The sequence below is a fragment of the Nothoprocta perdicaria genome, unplaced genomic scaffold (genome assembly GCF_003342845.1).
Source record: "Nothoprocta perdicaria isolate Ctin4 unplaced genomic scaffold, notPer1 scaffold_29, whole genome shotgun sequence".
Lineage (NCBI taxonomy): Eukaryota > Metazoa > Chordata > Aves > Tinamiformes > Tinamidae > Nothoprocta > Nothoprocta perdicaria.
Window position 1 is genome coordinate 2,811,870 of NW_020455521.1, and position 22,078 is coordinate 2,833,947.

Below are 22,078 nucleotides of genomic sequence, written 5' to 3' on the forward strand. Positions count from 1 at the left end.
TACGTCCACATTTTATCAAACACTGCAATTTTAGATCTCTGTGGAGACAATATGAAGCCTAATTAACTAACCTTTATGTAGACAGTGAAAGCACAAGTGGGAAAATAGGACTATRTCATTTTTAGGCAAGTTCTCTATCCAATGTGGAAAGACTCAAACACCTACATTCTCTTCTTCTATTATTAGCATTAGCTGTCATTAGATATGTTTTATATTTGTTAAAGATTTAAAGCAAACAGTGCTACATCCATTTTACAAAGACATGCCAGATTAATAGATAAGAGAGCCAGACTTTGGTAAATTATTCATCAGAAATTCCCACTCAAACAACATGATCTTCAGTTTTTGCAGCTCTCTGCAGTTGTTTATTATACGGATRAGAAGTGAGCTGAGATGTACCAGAGTGTCACTGGAAAACTTCAGATTGCTCCACAGAGGAAACTAATATTGCTATGAGACTTGGAGGGAACATTAAAAATGAGGCACCTATTTTAAGGTTCCCTTATCTGTGATACTCCACATGCTTCACGTTTGATAGGTGCTTATGTCTTTTTTTTTTTTACTGCAGGTTGGTCAGGGTTTTCTTTAAGAAACATTATTGCCTGAAGCACTTTAACCAATTGGTAGTTATAACTGTAATTGACAGTTTTAACTACCAACTGATAAAGAGTTGTTTTTTTTCCCCCGCCGTAACCTGGAAAATATGGAGGAAAACCAAATTTGCTGCCTACTTATCACCAAAAAAAAAAAAAGTACTGCTATTAAATAAAAACAACATAGAATGGTGCATTTAAATATATGACAGGTCAGAATCAGTACAAACCAACCAGGAAAATAACATTCAAAGCTGGACTTTTCATATTGCCACTTACCGTATAATTCTAACAAAAATGAAGAAAACAGTTATGCATCAAATCCYTCTCCCTATCCCATCCATGCAAGTTGAGGGAAAAAAAATCTCAGCTTGTTAACATTTCACTTTCTACTTCATCTGATCAAAGTAACTACGGAACTAACCAGCTTCTGCAGACAATCAACCTCTAAAGGATTTCAGTTCACAACAAAAATAGCCTCTTATTATCATAAAGATTATTCTGCATATGATAAACTTTTCTGAATCACTCAATGACAATTGAGGCAACCTAAATCAGTGTATGAGGTAGAAAAGCCGAACAAAGAACTATCAATAAATATAACGTTATACTGCACATAAGGTATTATTAGATTTCAGGTATTATTAAATTTCTGCTTTGCTAGATCAGTTGGTTTTGCGGGTTCTGTGATACATCACTASTGTATATATAAGCATAATAAATCTATAATAAAACGTAGTGGGAAGCATTTCACCGGAGACATGTTACAAAATCTACTTCAGAACTGCAATTCTACTTCAAACACAGTATCATTAATCACACCATTTCTTAAAAGAAATGAATCAAGTACAAAGGTATCAATATCATCTTCAGTGTTTCCTAAAATTTCATTGTTCTTGTAGTATAGCCCTATCATCAATGTGTATTTTCCCAGATATATCCTTATTTTTCTGTYAAGAAATGTTATCTGGGAAGACTTTGAGAGCTCATATGTCCACTCTCTCTACACCTAGTAGTACTAAAAGTTTTGGAATAACTAAGAGTCACTGAAAGGTTTTTAAACATCTAAAAATTCTAAAAATCACCATGTACACATACAACTCTACAGCTGCCTTTTTTAAAGTTTCCTGGAGTCAGTTTCCTAGAGTATGTTGCTCTACTCATACTCAGAATATCCACTTATACCAAAAGGGTTGGATATACTTAGCATGACCAGAACCACCAAGGAAAATAATCTGCGCTGAATATAGCAGGCTTCTCAGAACACCTCCCATTGCGCATGCCTCAGCCTTACTCCATCTAGAAAAATCCTAAATAAAAACAGGGGAATTCCAAATACTGTTCTATTGTACCACCTTTGAAAAGTGACCAAAGTTGATTGTTATCAGTGAGATTCTAGTATTTCTTGTTTGTCTGCCTACCACTTATTTAATACATCACAGACATATGCCTCTAACATTTGCATTCCAAACCTGAAAGTCTCCCATCCAAAGATTCAAGTCCAACCATTTATCTCATAGTATGTTTCCTCAGTCCTGCTGTTACTGCTCACTTTCCTCCAGTGTTTATTTGCTTATTTATTAAAACGAACTTGTATACATATTATATATCTCAAGTTTAAGAAGTCCAGCAAAATTTACTCTGTTTTTGTCATTAAACTACAATGAAATGCAGCTCCCCATTTCACATTGTCACCTTATATTTCACCGTAGTGAAATCTCCTCACAATAGGTAAGTGGGACGATGAGGGAAGACAAACCACAGGCTGAGGGCAAATACTGGAAAGCTGCATGGGAAAAGACTCCATGAACAGACCTTTCAAATGGTCAAGTGTTAGGAAGCAACCACCCACTAGATGGCTCACAGATTCCTCACCAAGTAAACGAATGYAGGAATTTTTGACCTAGCAATTATAGAAATAAAAATCTGTAATGAAAAATATCACTCAAAAATAACTCTCATGATTTAGTTCACAGTTTTAGTCAAGGCTAAGTGTACTTATATCATATTTCTCTTGTAAGATGGGTAGGAAGGTATCATTTGCAATGGGATGTCTGTATACCTAACTGGACTTTGGGAAAATATAAGCTCAGTATTAAGCAAAACAAGCCAGGTTTTGTAAGAAGTAAATTTAGAAACTAGGTTATGGATGTGATTACTACATCAGTCTCAATGTACATGAGTTTGATCAAATTAAGACTTTGTAGTCAAGTAAATTTTGAATCTAAAACACATGTAAAAATACCTTTGCATAAAATTTTTGAAGTCAGTAATTATTTCTTGTTTTGTCTTAGCAGTTGAATTTCACCTTGGATATCTGGTAGCAGATAATTAAACACACAAAGGCTACTTTAAGTCAAACACAACTTTTCCTTTCTCATTCTGGGCATACTTCACTATTTGACTCAGCTGTTATTAGGCACATATATATCCACTCTTAACTGCTTATAAAACTAAGCKGAGGTTCTGCCCAATATGTTATTATGCCATTTCAGTCCATCCCTAGAAGCCAGCTGCAAACATGGAAAACAACCAAAGAGCAGCACATCTCTTTCAGTACTGCTTCTCTGTGGATGCTGGATTCCGTCCAGTCTCTTTCACTGTAAATTGAAAATCTCTGATGAGAGTCACAATGATTCAAAATGAATAGGCTCTGTGTCATGGGCTACTCTGTGTTTTAACCTCCTTAAATTTAACTCATGTTTATACTTGCACATGGTTTAATCTGTAAGTACACATCATAATTTTGTAAAAAAAAAAAAAAAAGAAAAGAAAAAACCCTAAAAAAAACAAGCTAAATGAAATTTGTACCCTTCAGATGCATGCTATTTGTAATCGTATAGCTCTCCTTTTAGTATCTAACAGTACTTAACTTGTTCTTATCAAATAAATTACTAAATTACTTAAGCAASTGCTTAACTTTCATTGAGAATACAAAAAAAGATGCAAAGGCACAAACACTTAAATGCTTTTCTAATGCTTTTAGGATTTCATCACCATGTTCTAAATGTAAGGTTCTTCAGGTGACGAGTTTACATTTTCTTTTCTGTGTCAACTATTTCTCCCTCAGCTGTTGGTTATTTTCTTTGCCAGAAGTTATTATTAGAGGTCACAGCATGATGGGCAATTTAATGTTTAAAGCAAAGTCACTGAGGTCAGTTAATACAGCAGAAGAAGGTATTTTGAATTAACCTGCTTGACTTTGCTTCCTTTAGCAGCCCAGGAAACAYAGACTTCCCTGCACCTGCAGAGCTGCGAGGGCAGCATCCTCTATGCCATGGACAGTAATAAAGGGCAGAAGAGAAGAGGATATAAAATCCTCTTTATATATATATAAAATGTATAATGTATAAAATGTATAAAAAAGAGGATACCAAAATCTGTAAATCAGAGAAAAAATATACAAAATATCCATTTACAAGTATTTTAGAAAATCTTAAAAATCTCCTACTCCCGCAGTTTTAGAATATTAAAATTCCATGCTGATGAAATGGAAAAATTTTGTACAGTAATTGGCATTCAATACTAGTAAAGCAAAAGTTAAAAGTTCAGAGTCTACATATAAAGAAAGGTCAAAAAAAAGGTAAACTGAAAGTTCTCAAAACTGTACAGGCATACTCGTTCCAAATTTATATCAGAACACTTCAAAAAAAAAATAGTAACAGAAAACAAGCCCTCATCCCCTACATATATCCAAAGCACTCCTGTACTTCAGTGGGACTCCAGTACATTAGAGATATCTTGAGGCAGAAAAAAACCCATGGCTTCATGGTCACACAAAGTAATCCACTATGTCAGTACATAATGATTGCAAGTTCTGAACTTCAAGGCAGAAATTGGTCCTTTTAACCCAGAAATCAGTCTTGGTTGAGTTTTGGCGAGTTCTTCCTGTTTGTCTTTTACAACTCTTGTTACATACACTGACGTTGTCTCTCTTCTCACTAATAATAGTTCTGGCTGCATGTCACCTCTATTCTAGAGAGCTGATGAGAATATCAATCTCCTTTCTCTCTGTCCTATTAATATCACCACATGCCTCTTCTAGTTGCCAAGCAATCAGCACTACTCGCAGAAAAAGAATGAGAGAATGGCTGGATCAATATCAGGTATAAACTCAGCAACCGATCCCTACTTAATCCTTCCTCATGCTATCCTCACAGAATTAGAGAATTTCCTCACAGAATTATAAAGGGTTTGTCCTRCCCTCACAGGCTGAAAAGCAGATCATGTAGTGCATGCAAGCATTTCATTTTCACTTGTATGAAGTCTTTATCACAGAAGATGCTCCAGTAGAAAAGCAAATTCAGCTTGGTGTTTTCATTCCCAGCATACTTTGGGATTCCTGCTCTCATATTCTTTTATGAATTAGGACTCTCTACTAAGAAAGACTTAGTTACAGCACACATAATATCAAACAAACTTGAAAATAATGCTGCTTCCTGAGGAGGAAATAGACAACATTGTTAAAGAAACAAGTATTTTTTTTTTTTTTTAATTCATGACATTGATAGAGAATAATCAGTCCATTGAACTTGCTGCTAGATACACAACTCTTCTTTCCAGCTGTACAGACAATGAATTTAAGAGTCCTAATTTCAGGTCTTATAAAAGATGATAGAAGCAATTCAATTCAGTCAAAACACAGAAATACTCCGGGTAAAGTTATACTCTCCTCAGGGCTAGTGTTTCCACATTGACTTCAACAGAAGAAGTTTCACTCCTGAAATTTGAGTCTCAAGTCTCTCTTCTYAAGAAGAGACTGTCAGTTATATTTATTGAAAAAGTTTAAATTATTTTTGGCAAATACTAAGCATAATCATCACACTAGAAAGTTGAATGAACATGGTGAATCAATCTACTTGTGATAGAAGTTGCTGAGCAGAAATTTCCAGAGTAGATGATTACAGCTTTTTTTGCGTGGAACCAAAGTTAAATTTCCAGAGTAGATGATTACAGCTTTTTTTGCGTGGAACCAAAGTTAACAGAAAGAACATATTCCCCCAAAAGCTTAACCTATTTTATATACAGAATATTAGAAACAGCACTTTTATCGTCAGAGAATCACTAGAAACACTAGTGTAATTGAAAAGATACATACAGATTTAAATCAGAGTTTAATAGGCTAATAACTACTATTTGGCAGTCAACTATTTTCACCAATTTTGCAAAGCAAAAAAAAAAAAAAAAAAAAAAAAAAAAAGCAAAAATCTGCTGAAGATACTTACTGCCACTTAGTAAAGCTCTCACTGTTCCTTATACTACATTATTACTTAATTCTTTTCCATCAGCTGCTTCCATTTTGACTTCAGTTGAAATATTTACTCTCCTCATGTGGAATATTTATTCTTCACAATCCCCTACAGCTTCAGTTTATTATTTATTATTTAGCTATTTCTGCATGTATCAAAAATAAAAAATAACTCATTTTCAAAAAGCTACATCAGTAGCTGAAGAGAGCATAAAACATAATCATCTAATTCTTATAAGTAATCAAAGATATCTCAACCAACATCAACAAACATSAGTCTTGAAGCATAAGAAATACACACTAATCCCTGCTCATAAAGTTAGCTTTTGCTTTACAATAAAGCTTGAAAATGTCAAAGAAAAAAGTACTCAAAAAACCTTCTAATTCACATTTGATCCTCAGTGCAGCCATGACCTAAAAACTCTATACTAACAAAATTCAAAACACATGTTGATAAGCTACTGAGCACTTTCAACAAGGATTCCTGTTAGAAGATAGTACTAGTACAGTCCTAACTGTAGTTTTACTAGTTCACATGCCTGCAGCTTATTCTGCTGTCCATCAGTAGAAATCAATCAGCAATCAGCATCAAGCCTTCTTCCCAGACCTATCATTAATATCACTAATGAATGCTTTTCTCCCACGTAGAACCAAGTATGGTTCCCATTTAGCAAGTTACCAATTAAATGTATCACAAAATCCAACAAAAACAATGAACTAGTATAGTTACTGCTGCAACTATACATTGCATTTTAAAATTTTTGTATTTATTTCACTTTCAAGGAATACTATATTTGAAATGTAAAAGTAATTTCCAACTGTTTACAAATACATTTTGTTTAAATTGAAGACTTATTGTTTCTTAAAAAAACATAAAATCAACTTTTTTCATCTATGTAGCAYTTCAGATCTTCAGATTCACTTCCGTCTTACATGGACAGACACAAAGAACACACAAACACTACAGAATAGTCATTCTATTTCTTCCCCAGCAGCCTTAGTATCTCACTCATTTGCTCTGATGAACTTTGTCATGTAGCTGCTATATCAAGGGTGGCTGGAGATCTGTTTCGAGTGATCTTCTCTCACACATTTTTAAGAACAAAATACATAGAGGTAGAAGACAGAGAGCTCTGACAGGGTTCAAAAGCACTACTGTAATGCAAATACAAATAACTGTTTTCAAAAGTAGGCATTAATTTACCGTAGGATCCAAAGGGGCTGTATCTCATTACCCATCTGCAAGCTTGAAAAACTATATTAAACACTTACTAAAGCATGACTGTCAAAAACTTACTAAAGCAAGCATGACTGTGCACTTTTCCATGTCCCTGTTCATGGAACAACTATCTACATCTATTTACACATTACATCTAGTAAATGGCCTAGTTTGAAATTTTTGCTGGGTGAATGATGGGAGTTCCCTTCTATAATCATATCTTACCTTTTTTTTCTTTTTTTCTTCAAACAGTAAAATATTTTAGGTAGTTCCTTGTAAACCACTTTCAGTTTTGCATTATTTATAACATGGTCCTGATATTTATATATAGATAATAACATTTAATCGTAATGAATAAAAACACATATATTTTCAATTTGGTATGGCTGAAYCACATTTTTATGGCAACTTTTTAAAAATAGCCTAAGGAGAAAATATTTACATGACTRAAAATCTATTTAAAACAAAACAAAGATCTAGAAAGTAGAAATTCTTACCCTAAAAAACTCTTTAGTGGAGCCAGAATCTAATGTCCCATAAGCAATTTCTGTCTGCTTGGAAAGATCCTCTGCACTTTCAATGGGAGACACCATCCTCTCAACCGTCAGGAAGGCAGCTAAGTTAGCCGTGTAGGAGGAGATTATGATCAGGGTAAAGAACCACCACACACCTCCAACAATGCGCCCAGACAGGGATCTAATAACAAGTATGAAATGGATTTGTAAAGTGAAATGAGAGTCCTAAAAAGGAACACACGTTATCAGTTTTATGCAAATGACGCATTACATGATAGGGGCAGTATGGCAGGTTATCTTGCTGTGCAGCTCTACATACTGATCAGCTGGAAAAATCAATGTGTGCTACAGTTCTGCAGGGTAAGAAGTTAAACTCCACTACATCTCATGGATTTTGCTAAAATCAGGCCTCCAGAGTTTACTTTAGGGATAATTTAAGTGCTCCATTTCTTTAAAGTTCTGAACACTCTGAAATGAAAAGTGCTCCTATCATAATCTGCTACGTAAACACAYAGGCCTGTCATGTCCTTCAGTGTGAATCTGTGTGACRATACAAAGAGAACCACTGAAACACTTCTTTCAGTTAATCCAATATGCACTTAAAAAGTGTTTTTAGTTTGCTTGCTCTCCTAAGGCATTCAGACAAAGACTGGTTTCCACAAAATAATGTTTTGTATTGCTGTGGATATTTCATATGGAGGAATAAATAGCCTTATTTGCAATGAAAACTGGCTCAGGGAATATCCATAAGCTAAAAAATGCACACAGTTTCTGGAAGATACGATCACTTAGCAAACTAACTAGTTGTTAGCAGACTAACAACTAGATATGAAACAGTCAAACTGGTAATCACAGAAAAACATGGAGGAATTATATTTTTAAACAAGAATCTGATGTTTTAACTGCTGCAGGTAGGCTGTTATGGATCTTTGTTTTGCATCTCCTGCTCAAGAGAGAAAAAAGAGAACTCAAGAAAATACATAAAACAGTATAAAGCAYACAAGAAAAAAAACAGTAATTTTTGAAACTGAAAAATAGAAAAAAATACTGCTACTGACATTGTTGTCACACTTGTCTTTTCTCTTAATAATCCTTTAAACTTTGCGATTACTTACTACTTTGCATCCAAACAGGAAATTATAGGGAGGACATAATCTTTGGAGATGTGCTTAATTCTTTGGCAGAAATGTGCATGTAGTTCAAATTCTAGTACTAAGGAATTGCAGTACCTTAGATCCTGATGGCTCTCTTTTATCTATCAAATAAACAAATTACAAATCATTCACCCAAAACAATTAACACTATTGTGAATGAGATTTCAAGCTAATTTTGATAAGATACAGACAGACAGGTAACACAGTAACACAGACAGGTGTTACTATATCTATGTATTTTAGTAAAAGTGTCATATTTTAAACAATGAGGTAAAGCTGATGTATTTAACTGGGAACAAAAATAAGTGGAAATAATTCCGGACAAATCATTTTGCTGATTACTATTGTGAAAAATCTCCAAGGTATTTGAGATATGAAAACATCTATTCTACGGCACAACTCAATCACTAATTTACTACATAAAAATCAACAGTTAAATACGGTCCAGATTATGTTATCAAAAAGGACCATAGACAAGAACTTATTTCCAGTCTTTCTAGACTGAAATATATTCTGCAAACACATTTTTGGGGACGCTAGAAGGAATATCTATTAACTTTGGCATGAAGGTCACCTGAGTACACTATAAGTACATTATACTAATGACTGAATTATATAATAAATATATTTGCAAGGTARTATCTCTGACAACGTGTATTCAGTAAAATCAGTGCTGATTTCATGGCATTTTATATTGTATGCACAACATTCACTACAAATGACAACTCATAATCTGCAAAAGTGGTAATCTATCAGCCAGTAAAATTGGTATTGACTTGTAAAATGGAATAAGCTTAGTGCCAACCAATACTATGCTCCTGCATGACATCYTCTAAGCAAAATCTTTTTGGTGTGTGATGTATGTTCAGAATTTTCCCATAAGATTTGTCCCAGTTAAATAAAATCTGTTTTTTTTTTCATGCATCTTGAAAATTTTCTGAAGATGGATAATAATTACTACATGCCAATAAGAATCCACATCTGTACAAACACCTCCTATATCTGAGTATTAAACACTATAATAACCCATTGCGTACACAAATATCTACATTTGTGCAACACTCTTTATACTTACCAAGGTAATATACTGCAGTACTTACAGTATGTTTACATCTCAAAAAAAAAAAAAAAAAAAAAAAAAAAAAAAAAAAAAAAAAAAAAAAAAAAAAAAAAAAAAAAAAAAAAAAGAGGAGGAGAATTTCTGCTCTACTTTTCTATCACACTTTCAAGGTCACCATCAAAACCTCATCGGGGTTGTTAGGCAAACTGCTTTCCAGTTTTCTGGACACTCTAAGCTTAGAACGATTTCCATTTCAGAGTGAGGAAGCCCTAGGAGCTTGTTTATTCTACATTTCCTAGTTGATCCTACTTTTCTCATAGAAATAGTATAATAGTAGTGTAAAATATAACTTCACAAATRTATTTGGCTAATATCTACCAAAATTACTTATGCACTTTAACTCATTTGTAGGGAATTAATATACCATGGTGATAAGTTTGGTATAAGAACAAAAATAATCGAAGAATTTTCAGTCATTTACATTTTTATCACAAACAGAGATAATATATATCTACTTTCCTTGGAAGTATTTCTGGAATAAAAAGGAGTGCTGTAAATGTTTCACTGACACTGAATCTACCACTTTAACCTCTAGAATAATTCTAGCTTCAGGCATCTTGTTATGACGGTAATTTACTATCATTACTTTTATATCACCTTTCAAATATTACCAAAACAGCACACAATTGTCAGGCTTTAATAGCTAGTAAAAGGAAAAAAATGTAATCATTATTCTATTATGGCCTTGATTCAATAAAAATAATTTCGTAGTTAAAAGGGGACTTTGCTGACAACTAAACTTTTGAAGTGTGTAATCAATACATGAAAAAACACCTAACCACAAAGAAAGGCATTAACACAGCTTCTCATTACCTGAAACTATTTGATTTCTCCTTGTCTCATTCTCCATATACCTCTGCCAAAATCTTTTTCATCATAAAGGCAGCTATATTTCACCATGTAAGTTCCACAGGACTGTAGAAATTCTCATAGAACTAATACTCTGCTAATTCCACAATACAATGAGAAAACCTACTCTTATCTTTAGGTTACAAGACACAGAGATAAAAATGTTCCCTTCATATGATTTCTTCATGCATTTTGCACCATAAATACTCACTAGAAATTGACCTGCTCTGTATCCTACTTTGAGATGTTTAGAAAAGAAAGGTAACCTACTGAGTATAATCATGAAGTTCTTCTCATTTGATATTCTTAGACCCCATTTGCCCTATTTCAGTTGTTACACTATAGTTCCTTCAAACAGTACCTAGCTACCTACCTACTTACGACTTGGCTCAGTTGAGGCTAGAACTACTTGCACACAAGGGAACAGAATATTTAATGAGCTGCATAGGAATTAACTAAAGTGCTTTACAGCTGCCCCTACTAAAGTAGTGAAAAATCCCTCAAGGAATGATGCATAAATAAATTGGACCTTCAAGTTCATTTTAGTAACTTACTTTGTGACTTTTATAAAAGTAGGTCATAGAAAAGGAACAGTGTTCTGCAAATATTCACAAAAAATTAGAGCCATCATTTTTATTCCAGTTGAAGTCTCTCCTGTTGAAGCAGCGGGTTAATACCTGGGATGTTATTGTATGTAGTGAGTTTTGGAGAGAACGTGCTATTTCTGCAATTCATGAATATGTGTTACCCTTTTTTCCCATTACAGTTGTTGTGAAACAGATGCACTGTCAACTGTAAAATGGGAATATGCAGCAAAAACACGGTACCCCTCCAAGAAGGCATGAAATGACTGGAACCTTGTGCATTTTGAGGTCTCCTCACGGTGCATATAAGTTCACTTGGCCAACATACGAGCGACATTAAGACAGTATCGGTCAAATACATCACTACCCTGTGTCGGTGACGACTGCTTTTATTACAAGGACTTCTGTGATTTTGTGGAGAAAAATAAAGAAAAAAAACATGATAGTAACTCGTTTTGTCCCAAAAGTGAAAATATATGCACCATGAACCGCTGGCTGAGACAAAAAAATGCACAAAGTTGGTATGGGCGAGTAACCAACCTTGGCGAAATATCGCATCCTTGCTGCATAAAGGCACCCAGGGAAAACCAGAGACTATTAAATATCCCAAATTCATTAGTTGATTCGTTAGTTTGCGTTTCTCTTCCATCTTCAAATTCCTCAGTGTGCCACTCGTATGGGCTAAATCTGCTGACCAGGAATAAAACTACACTGACCCCAATGTAGGCAAAAACAATGCACATCCAGATTTCATATGCTAAGGGATCAAGAAACGAAAACACTCCTGGCTTCGACTTCTGAGGCTTCTTGATCATTATTGATATCCCCAGGCTCATAAAGGGCTTTGAGAAGTCAATCACCTCTTCTCTCACCAAGGTTATTGTCAATGGAGCAATTGCAATATCGGCTTTCTGTAAAGGTTAAAAAAAAAAAGGGCAAAGTAATAATAACTGGCTTCATTCCTATTACATTTCAAAAATGAAATATAGGACAGTAGAGATACTGGCAATGRTCATTTTGTCAAGAATACACTATGGAGAATTTGAGAAATTTTTAGTTTAAACTCTTTTTCTGGAATACATACAACCATACCATTTCCTTATTCCAATTCCCTTTTTACATATGCTCTTTTCACAGTATATTTCAAAGCATATTGCATTTCATCTGGACAGACAAATGAAATATGCACTCTTTCCCCCCAGTTTAGTTTACATTAATCCCACTCATTTGCATCAATACCCCACTAGGTGCACCCTCACCTTTAATGGCTTTATTATAAAAAATGCTCTTACCCCATAAACAAGCTCTCCAACCATCCCATTCCAGATTTTCGTGTCTGCATCCCTGGCCCCATACTTGCCATCACCAACAATTGTGAGCTTATATTTGAATCCACAGTGTTTAGCAATTTCTGTAGCTAAGTCCACACAATAGCCCTCATATCGATCATTTCCTTCGAGCATTTCATGATTTTTCTTCATCATGACATATGGGGACTCCTGCACAGAAAGAACTTGCCTTAGCTACTTGGTAAAGAGACAGACACATCACTTGTGTACTTCAAAGGTGAGTGTGTTACCTCTTATATGTGAAAAGAAGAGAAAAATATAGCATCCAAAACATATATTGCATACTTTATTATATATATCAGCTGTTAATTATTAATGAGACATGTCCTGTAAAACATTTGAAAGCTACATTTGTCACAGTCATGTACTTACAGGTATAACAATTTCCAGGAGTATGTTACTAATGACCATGAATGTTAACAGCACTTATGTATTCAGGAAAGAGAATAAGCATCAAAATCTGTTTCTTTCTCTCTCTTGCAGTTTGGATGGAAGAAAGCAAAGGTACTTAGTTTCTCTACTGTTGTCTTAATACATGAAAATTCCTTCCTATTTCCAAACCACATCTCTCCCTTCAGAGACACTTTAGACTCTCCAGGCTGTATCTTTACTGAATTATTATAGGAATAATAATAATAAAGATATATATAAGTATGCACTAATGTTTCATCAGTAGCAAAACTAGCAATGAGTCATATTACAGGATTGTCTTCTCTTTGCTCAATTGTTACCCAATTATGCCTGCGGCCAGKGAAGTTTCTATGCAAAATTGTTACCTATGCAAAACAACAAAAAAGACATGTAAATAAAAATATGGTGCTCTACCACAGTACATGACATTAGTCTCTAAATTATTAGAATATATTTTTTAATGTTTTATTTTACATTGAGGACAGAAGTTCACTGTAGCTCAAATACTGGAGTGTAGAAGCAGTCTTTGTCCCTATTTGGCAAAATCCATCCTCTAATAAGCACATCTGGTTAAAGAGTAACACTGCAGTTCTGCCATTCAGACAGTGCTCTTGTTTGAAAGTAGGAATTTTCTTGCCTAAAACATCTGGCTTTCTAGGATGCTCCTGTCCCAGTCAATGACCGCTTGCTTTCTACAGAACAAAACTGTATACTGAATCACATATATTTCCTTAATTTCCAGAATTTTAATTCAGGTACCATAATTAGTAACGAGTCACTACCTCAGAGGAAAAAAAAAGTGTTTTTAAATTAGTATAATGAGGAGAAACACATCATTGTTGTCTTCTGAAAAAATATGAGGTTAATTACCAAAATAGTGGTGACAATAATAGTCTTATTCTCTAGTCCTGAAGATTCATTTCCAAGAGGGCCATCAAGAGGATTCACAACCATTTTGTCCACTTCACTCCAATATCCAATCTAAAAAGAGTTCATAGGATGCACAGACACCAGTGAACATGAGCTTTCATAGAAAACGTAAAGCATATTGTTATTATTCCTTCGATATATACCCACAGAAAACTATTACAAAAATGATTTACCTACCTAGATACTTACATATTACATTATTAAAAAGACTGAGCAAGAGCAGTAACTGAAATAATAATAACATCTGTTGCCATTATTTTGTCTAATAGAGATGTACAATTTTCAATAGGCATTTCATATGAATGTCACACATGACATAATTATAAGTGTTATGAAATACTCTGGATTAGGAAGATGTGAGAAACTGGCTTTTCCTGAAAGGTCTGGGGTTACAGCAAGAAAAATAATCACATTTAGAAAACCATCAACAAAAAAAATGTGTTTTATTATTATCGCACAGAAGGATATCRTTACTTTTCCCCAATTGCTCTTTCACATTTAGCAATTCAGATCAGAGAAGTTTAAAAGTACTTACCAAAAACGCCATACTTCTTAGAAACAAATGGCACTTTTTTTTAATCTCTCCATCAAAACCATCATAAAAAACACCTATGAATACTTATCATCACAACTTATCTTTAATTACTTGTAGTGTTTTATTACCTACCTTAAAATGTTGCTTAGCATGGCAAAACCCGTAAGAACAGAATTCGAATTACCTTCCGAGGACCTGTACTTTTGAGCTCCATGACGTTTATTGTAAAATTGATTCTCTTTCCATTCTGATCAAACTTTATATTCCCTGACAGACCTTCCACCTGAACCTATACAGATGAAGACGAAAGCAGTAACAGAATCAATTTTACTTCTTTCTACAACTGATATTTTTATTTCCATAACTGAATATTAATTCGTCAAAAACATTCAGTTTAAACTCCTTTCCGCACCAAACAGCTTATTTCTCTCAAGAGATAAGTTTCTGAGGAGTTAACTCCCTCATTAATCGCAGTGAGATCCAGGTGGGAGATTAGAAGGTCCCTCTCAAGCATTTACAGAGCATTTCACACATGCACTCACCCCAACATTCACTCTAGGGAGGCTACCTGTTTCAATGCCCTTTCTATTTCTACACCATGACCCCAGGGCACAGCTGGATTTGCAAGACAATCTCCAGCATTTCCTCTTCTGGAGATCTCAATCCTCTGTTTACGCAAATTACGGAAAGCTTCTGTCATCACTTGAACAGCATCATAGGTGAGAGCTGATGTATACTGAAAAGAAGTGAAAAGGTTTCAGTAAAAAAAAATAGTTACAGCTTCACTACTCCATTATTACCTTATTAATCCCTTAAAAACAGAAATATATTATAAGTAAAAAAGATATTAAAACATTCCTTGGATAAGAAAAACTTGCCTTTTGTTTTGGCCCCACTGCCCTCCTCAGAGGAGTTCATGCATATTAACAATATGTGTTCTGCATCAGGAGAGTAGAGGACAGTGTTAGACTAAAACTGAAACCTAAACTAAAATTYATACTTATGTTCACAGTGTGAATTCCCTTCCTTTCTTAGTACAATGGGGTACAGGTCTGTGTGCCCACGGCTGGAATTCTATGGAGATGAAAAGGGGCCAAGAAATCCTATTCCATTAGCATTTACAATACAATGTTGCTCTGATTACATTCTTCATGATAAGGCAGCCATACACAGATCAAAACCTATACTATTCTTGATACTCYTATCTCATCATCCATAGGTACGCACACAAACAATACATATTTCTATATATAAGCTCAATTTTTACCCAAAAAAACATAAAAGCTCAATGGTTTTCAACCACACAATATCTTAATAGTGTGCAAAAGTAAATTTTGGCTATATATGGAGGAAAGAGTGGTGCASAAGAAAGATAATGGGCTGAGGTGGTGGAAGCTTCCCGCTTTAATGTGACACAGCCTAAGGAGTTGCTTTACAATTTTTAAGATCTCAAGGATGAATTCAGCAATCGCATGCATCCAAAGTCAGGCCTAAACAGTCACAAGTAGTTACCTGCAATGACTGAAAATTCTTCTGTGTTAACTGTCTGAACAAAAACCACACGTGCATATACACTAAGGACTTTGTTGGAGGAGTTCCTGAGTCCAGAACACTGCAATTATGACAAATTTAAGGRCCAATTTATGAAATGTGAGCCAGAATATAACTACTTAGAGCCTTATGAATGAATGCAATGATCCCTGTGAAGGCTATTAGATGCTGAAAATATATACACTGTAAAGCAGTGAGAAATGATGTATAGGCTCTTTGCTTCAATTGTTCAGTCTTTAATTAGAGTTTTAATTAGCTCACTCAAGTCATGCAGATGACTGCTGCAGTTGTAGCGGAGGCGGCTCCAGCACTGAGGTCACTTTTGTACACAACTGTTAGATCTTGAGGGAAGAAGAAAAGGAAGCTGGAAGTCCTCCTCCAGATGTGAAAACTTACTGGAAGATTAACGTAAATTTTCTCAAGGAATTTCTCTCTGTGACTTCTACTGAAATTTTGACTGATTGTTTTTGGCCTTTTTTAGACTCTTTCTTTAGGATGAAATTACTTGTGCCTTAGGTTATATTAATGTGATCTTCAATGACTTCTGAAGACAAGTTCAGGGAGATATGTTCTCCTATATATTTAAACAATTTAAGTATATTTCAACAGAAACAATATGTATCAAAGTAAACAGAATTAAAACAAAGCCTCAGCCTGTGCGTCCCTGGAAAAGAATCAGATCGACTTTCATCTTCATGATGATTGTTTTTTAAATGCAAATTCCAGTGCTGTTTTTACCCAGAACAACCACACAAACAAATATTTTTTGCTTTGAAAGGCCCACATCATTTGGACAGAATGTCAGATGCAAAGATCATCTAAAGGAAGTTTTATATAAGTTTAAAATTTTTGAACCAAAACTGCTATTCAGAAGAAATTCTGATTATGGCATGGTTAAGTTCTTTAGACATGGCCTTGTTTGGTTTAGAAAGTCTGTTTACTGGGCACACCAACACAACTTTAGTTTAGGCTGTAGTACCTACGCACTTGCCTAGCCCTACATCCACAAAATCCATTTGAAATGCATCTTAGAGCATGTTCAGGAGATACAGACAGGCCTAGGACACTTGAAGAATTGTCCTAACCCCTTCACTMTACAGGATATTTACATTTGAAAAGTGACTGAAAAGTGAAAAGTGACTCCTTTTAAATACCAAACAAGCAAAAGGCCAAGATCCACRGTCCCTGAGGTAGGTGAATCTTCAACCTATTTCATCTATGACCCTATTGGCATGGAGAGATGGAGATTCCATGAGAATTCCCATTATTCACCAGTAGCATCTAAAGCAAAAAAATCAGTAGAAAAAGTATAGGCACCTGCATTATAGAGGCTGAGGGCAGGATTTTACACTAGGGTAAAAGAGCTTTATTTTTTATTAGATTTAATGCAAAGGCTAGTATAGAAAAAAATAGTGCCAGTGTAAAACAGATGTTTCTTCAAAATATTAGGACTATGTCAGAGAAGAAAAAAATAGATCTGGGCTAAAGGTCTTGGCAACAAAGAGAAAATTTGGCCTTCCAAGAGAAAGCAGAGCAAAACTACACCCTCTCAAAAGTTCTTGAACCTACCTCTAGAGGTGAGGTTCCAGAGCTCTTTCCTTCAACAGAATAGACAGTTCTCATGTGATACTGTCTTATAATTATTGTTGCTGGGAATTTATCACTGCCATTATGCAGAAGAATTAAATTAACATCACCCTCCATTTTTGTCTTAAAAATATGTTGAAGAAACACTACTTTGGCTCAAGTGAGCCAGCTGATGCTTTCACGTGTGTGCTGTCTCTTGGTCTGGGTCCACCATGCTGCTTTGTCACAACTTCCATTGATAATGAAGAATGTCTCTAAAACATACAGCTGGCAATTTAATATTAGTTGCTGAGAGAGCAGTTGGTAACCAACTATAATAGAGTATGCTGCTGTTTTTATTATGTGAGGTTTTTATTTTGCTCATGCTACTATAATCATTTATAACTGATTTTAGAGTCAAAGAAATACTGAGGCAGACAGTAAGTTTCATGAGATGTTCTGCTAGCTGGGACAGTTAAAAAAAGCAATATAGCAATTTTATGCTGATATTAAAAAAGCTCACGTCTGTAGCCTTCTTTCTAAATTTATCATACTATGCTGCAATACGACATAATTCATTTGCCTCAAACACTTGTTAATGAGAAAGAAAAACTGCCAGGTGTTAAAACAAGGTCTAGGAAAGAAACACAGTAGTTTTTAATATCCATCTTCACACTATATATTTTGCTACCGTCAGCAGACTTATGAGAGTTGCTGCAAACTTCCTCTTCCTCTCTTTGAAAAAAATCACACACACACACATCTAAATTTTACTTTAATCAAAGACCGAATCAATCCTACACTCTACTTAATTTACATATTTGTACCACTGTAAATTGTACATTTACTATATTTGTGTAACTTCTTCCTAGAATCTCAAACCACAGAGGTTCTTAAAATCTCCAGTAACTACTCAACAGCTGAGAAGTTTATGATCTAATTTCCACTTACGAAATTCCTTAATAAGCCTATTAATTCTTGCTGTATTCTCTTCTACTTTTCCRAAAGTTTTACATACTCTACTAATTCTCAAACTAGAAGCTGACTCCTGGTGAATGTTCTATCACCAGAAACCATATGGAGCTCGACAGAAAAACTAAAACCAATTATTTGGATTTGAATTCATGGGGCTTGACAAAGACTAAAACCAATCATTCGGACAGGAATCCACAACATTTTTCATAAGAAAAAAATGTTGTTTTTGTTTTATAATCCATGCCTGTGGAATATATCCATAATGACAAAATAAGTAATGTTTTACAATTATTTGCATAATCTCACTTCTAAATGGAAGTAGAATGCACTTGCAAACAGGGCAATGTTACTAATGATAAAATCACCTCTAATTTATTGTAGAACCTCAAAGAACATCTGCCTTTTCTATCATCACGACATGAATGCATAAAACCTTTTCAAGATTGAGCTACAGAACATTATCTCATTCTTTATACTGTTAAAAAAAAGCCATGATCCAACAGCAAGCACTGCAGCCTATGCATGTAACCGTGAAAAMAGACACATTTAAAGCAGAACAATTGAAAGAGGTGATGAGATAAGGCTGCAAATAAGATCATGTAGAAAAAGAAACCAAATGACTTCTCTGAAAAATCATGCAGTAGGAAATGGATTTGAAAGAGCTGATGTGAATGCTCAGTGTAACTCTAATAAATGGAAAAATTAAAACTGATTGTTCCACATGAGAGCAAACTAGGTCAATATGCACATATATGTAACTTTAAATAAGAGTGACAACGAATAGGAGTGAAAGAGGTACCCTAAAGGCTAAACATCTACAAATGATTTTAAAATGAAATTTCATATGAGGCTTGTTTACACCAAAATTTTAGATTAACCTTTTGAGTAATGCCACACTAAATGTTTTTTAGATCCAGTTTTAATACATTCTGATTCGTTCTGAAACATTTTCTTCTGTTTGCGCTAATCTAACTCCATGTTTTAGAAACAATTAACTCTGTCTTGCCACCAGATTGCTGATTTTACCTAGAAATAGCTCATGTCAGAGAAGACAAACCCCCGACTGCTTTTTCGCCACCCTTGGATTGTGGCTACTGCGGACAGCTGCCCATCTGGGCTGGCCCTTTGTGCCAGGCTGCTGCCTGGAAAAAACTAAGAAAGGTTCAAGGCAAACACAGGCAAAAGGCATCACTGCATCCTGGTGCTGGATTCCGAGGCAAAGAAACTGAGAAGCAGAAGCCCCTTGGGAATTGGTTCTGGAAATTTCTTCCAAAGTCTGGCAAATAGCTCCAGCTTGGCACAGCTCAGCTGCTTTGGCGAGGAGGATCAAAGGATCTGGGTCAATGGGCACTCTGTGTGCCTGGGACATATCTACGGATATTGCCTCACACCACCCACTGCTTGCATTGATTAATTGCTCCTCCTTTTAATTAAGCTTTCTAAAGAAAAAAAACAAAAAAAACAAACAAAAGAACCCATACTGGAACGAGTGATTACTTATGGAAAGAAGTCATAAGCTATTAGGAGGAAGCATGGAGTTTGACATTGACTTCAAGTATGCATATTTGCTATGCATTTGCAAATAGAAATGCTTGAATATTTGGGTTCAAAAGACAATTGTGCAGTAAAAACAGGTAGCTAGACAGCCAACTGCTGGACGTGTATTTTTATGCACAGAACTCTGGGAAATAAAAACACAAAGAATGAAAAATGTAGGCAAAAAAAMCCCTCACCAATGCAGGGCTAGAGTTTTTACAACGGTATTTTTAAAATGAACAGGATGCCACTTAATTTCGTGATTGAATCAAATTATAAATACAGAAATTAGATAATTCATTTTCTTAGAGAAATCATTACAGTCTCTGCGAAATTACTTGAATTTAGATACACTCAATCACTTTTTTCCATTAAAACTGTAGCAGGTACAACAGAAAATGACTTATAATTTTCATTAAAATGCTTAGAATTATAAAACCATTTTCAAGTATGTTGAAATGCAAGAAGCACATCCTAAAATAATGTTGCTGTCATTTATAAATTATACAGTGATTTTGGGGTTTAGTCATTTAAATCTAGACTGAATATTCTGAATTTCTAGCCCGAAGAAARGTTTTCACCTTCTCTTTCTTTGTTCATTATTATTAGTGAGCTATCTAAATTATGATTACTTTTGCAAGATACAAAAGTCCTTTTAAATTTGTCGGCGAGAGCGCCCTGTGCATTCCATCCTAGGGGTAAACTAGAACTGGTAAGAGTTAAAACAGCACCTTTGCTTTACAAGCTTCATTCTTCTTGATTTATCAGCTTGTGACAGGCAGTTCACACTTCTGGTGATTTTATCATAAGCAGAGCAGTATTTCATACTACATAAACATTCAAAATGCTAAAACTGCAGGATCATCACCAAAACAGACTTTCTAATAATTTCTAAGAGGCCAGGTGACAGGTAGTAAAAATCTGTGAAAATGCGAAACTACTAACAGCCAAAACCTCTATTCATTGACCGGGGAGAAGGACTTCTGAATCCTGATAAATAATCTTATGAATTCTGAACATGTGAAACGTTCTGTAGCAATTCCATAGGAGCCATTGACAGCRGCTCCAGAGAATGCTTGGATCTTATCTACCCACACAACAGGATTCACTGCCAGTCTCAGCTGCTTTGGTTTCTCAGCCAGGCTGCCCGCATTCCCTTCTCCACGTAGTTTCCATAGATGGGTGATATTCACAGTTTATTTCAGWCACGTTTGGTACATGCCAAGGCTAGGAAAGCTCTCCACAGGCTAGGACAGTTTGCTACTTACCTTGTCTCAAGAGCCTTCAAGAGGTATGAACTGAGTCTCTGCCTGGAACTGCTCCAAGGGCTCCAAGGGCTCCAAGGGAACAGGCCAGTCAGTGGGATGTGAATGTCTGCAGGGCGCTACGGCCTCCTGGTGCAAGGGCAGGAGGTTTGCTTGCCTTGCACATAATAGTCCAGCACAGAGGCTCCAAAGGACTAGCAAATTGGTAAATACAAAATAATGCATCAAAAAGGACTTTAACTTACTACATCAGGCCTTTATAAAATTAAATGGGGATTTTGTTTTGCTGTGTGGCAAAGGAATTAGCTTAGCTGTTCAAATAGTAGCTTTCAAGTTGTACTCATTATTAGCTCTTTAGTGCTATCCGTAGACTGAGAAGATGCACAGTTATAACAGACACCGTATGTGTTAAACTTCGTAAACCTGGGGTAAATTGAGTATATCAGCTTCACTTCTGAAAGGTGATGGGTCCTGTCGTAGAAAGCCAAAGCAGTACATTAACTATCCTGCTTAAAAAAAAACTACAAGATTTAAATATTATTATTACACTGTACCTGTACTGATAAAATCAGGTGTCACACTAATGTGTTTTTTTTTAATATCTCTGTAAGTTGTGGAACACATATTTTTACAGCAATTGCATCCRAAGTGCCTCTACAGGCATCTTTGGAACTGAGC

The 22,078-nt window shown here is 35.1% G+C and overlaps 1 protein-coding gene across 2 annotated transcripts in view; it reads right to left on the reverse strand.

Annotated features, from left to right (window-relative positions):
• Positions 1 to 22,078, reverse strand: part of GRIA2 (glutamate ionotropic receptor AMPA type subunit 2) — a 73,432-nt gene that overhangs the window by 6,302 nt on the left and 45,052 nt on the right. For both annotated transcript variants that reach the window (XM_026041617.1, XM_026041618.1), the window contains exons 6-12: positions 15,076 to 15,243; positions 14,692 to 14,796; positions 13,913 to 14,023; positions 12,575 to 12,781; positions 11,823 to 12,193; positions 7,558 to 7,756; positions 1 to 38 (exon numbers count right to left, since the gene is read on the reverse strand). The exon at positions 1 to 38 is cut by the window's left edge and continues 210 nt beyond it. In XM_026041617.1, coding sequence (XP_025897402.1) covers positions 1 to 38; positions 7,558 to 7,756; positions 11,823 to 12,193; positions 12,575 to 12,781; positions 13,913 to 14,023; positions 14,692 to 14,796; positions 15,076 to 15,243 — 1,199 coding nt within the window. The remainder of the gene's footprint in view (positions 39 to 7,557; positions 7,757 to 11,822; positions 12,194 to 12,574; positions 12,782 to 13,912; positions 14,024 to 14,691; positions 14,797 to 15,075; positions 15,244 to 22,078) is intronic.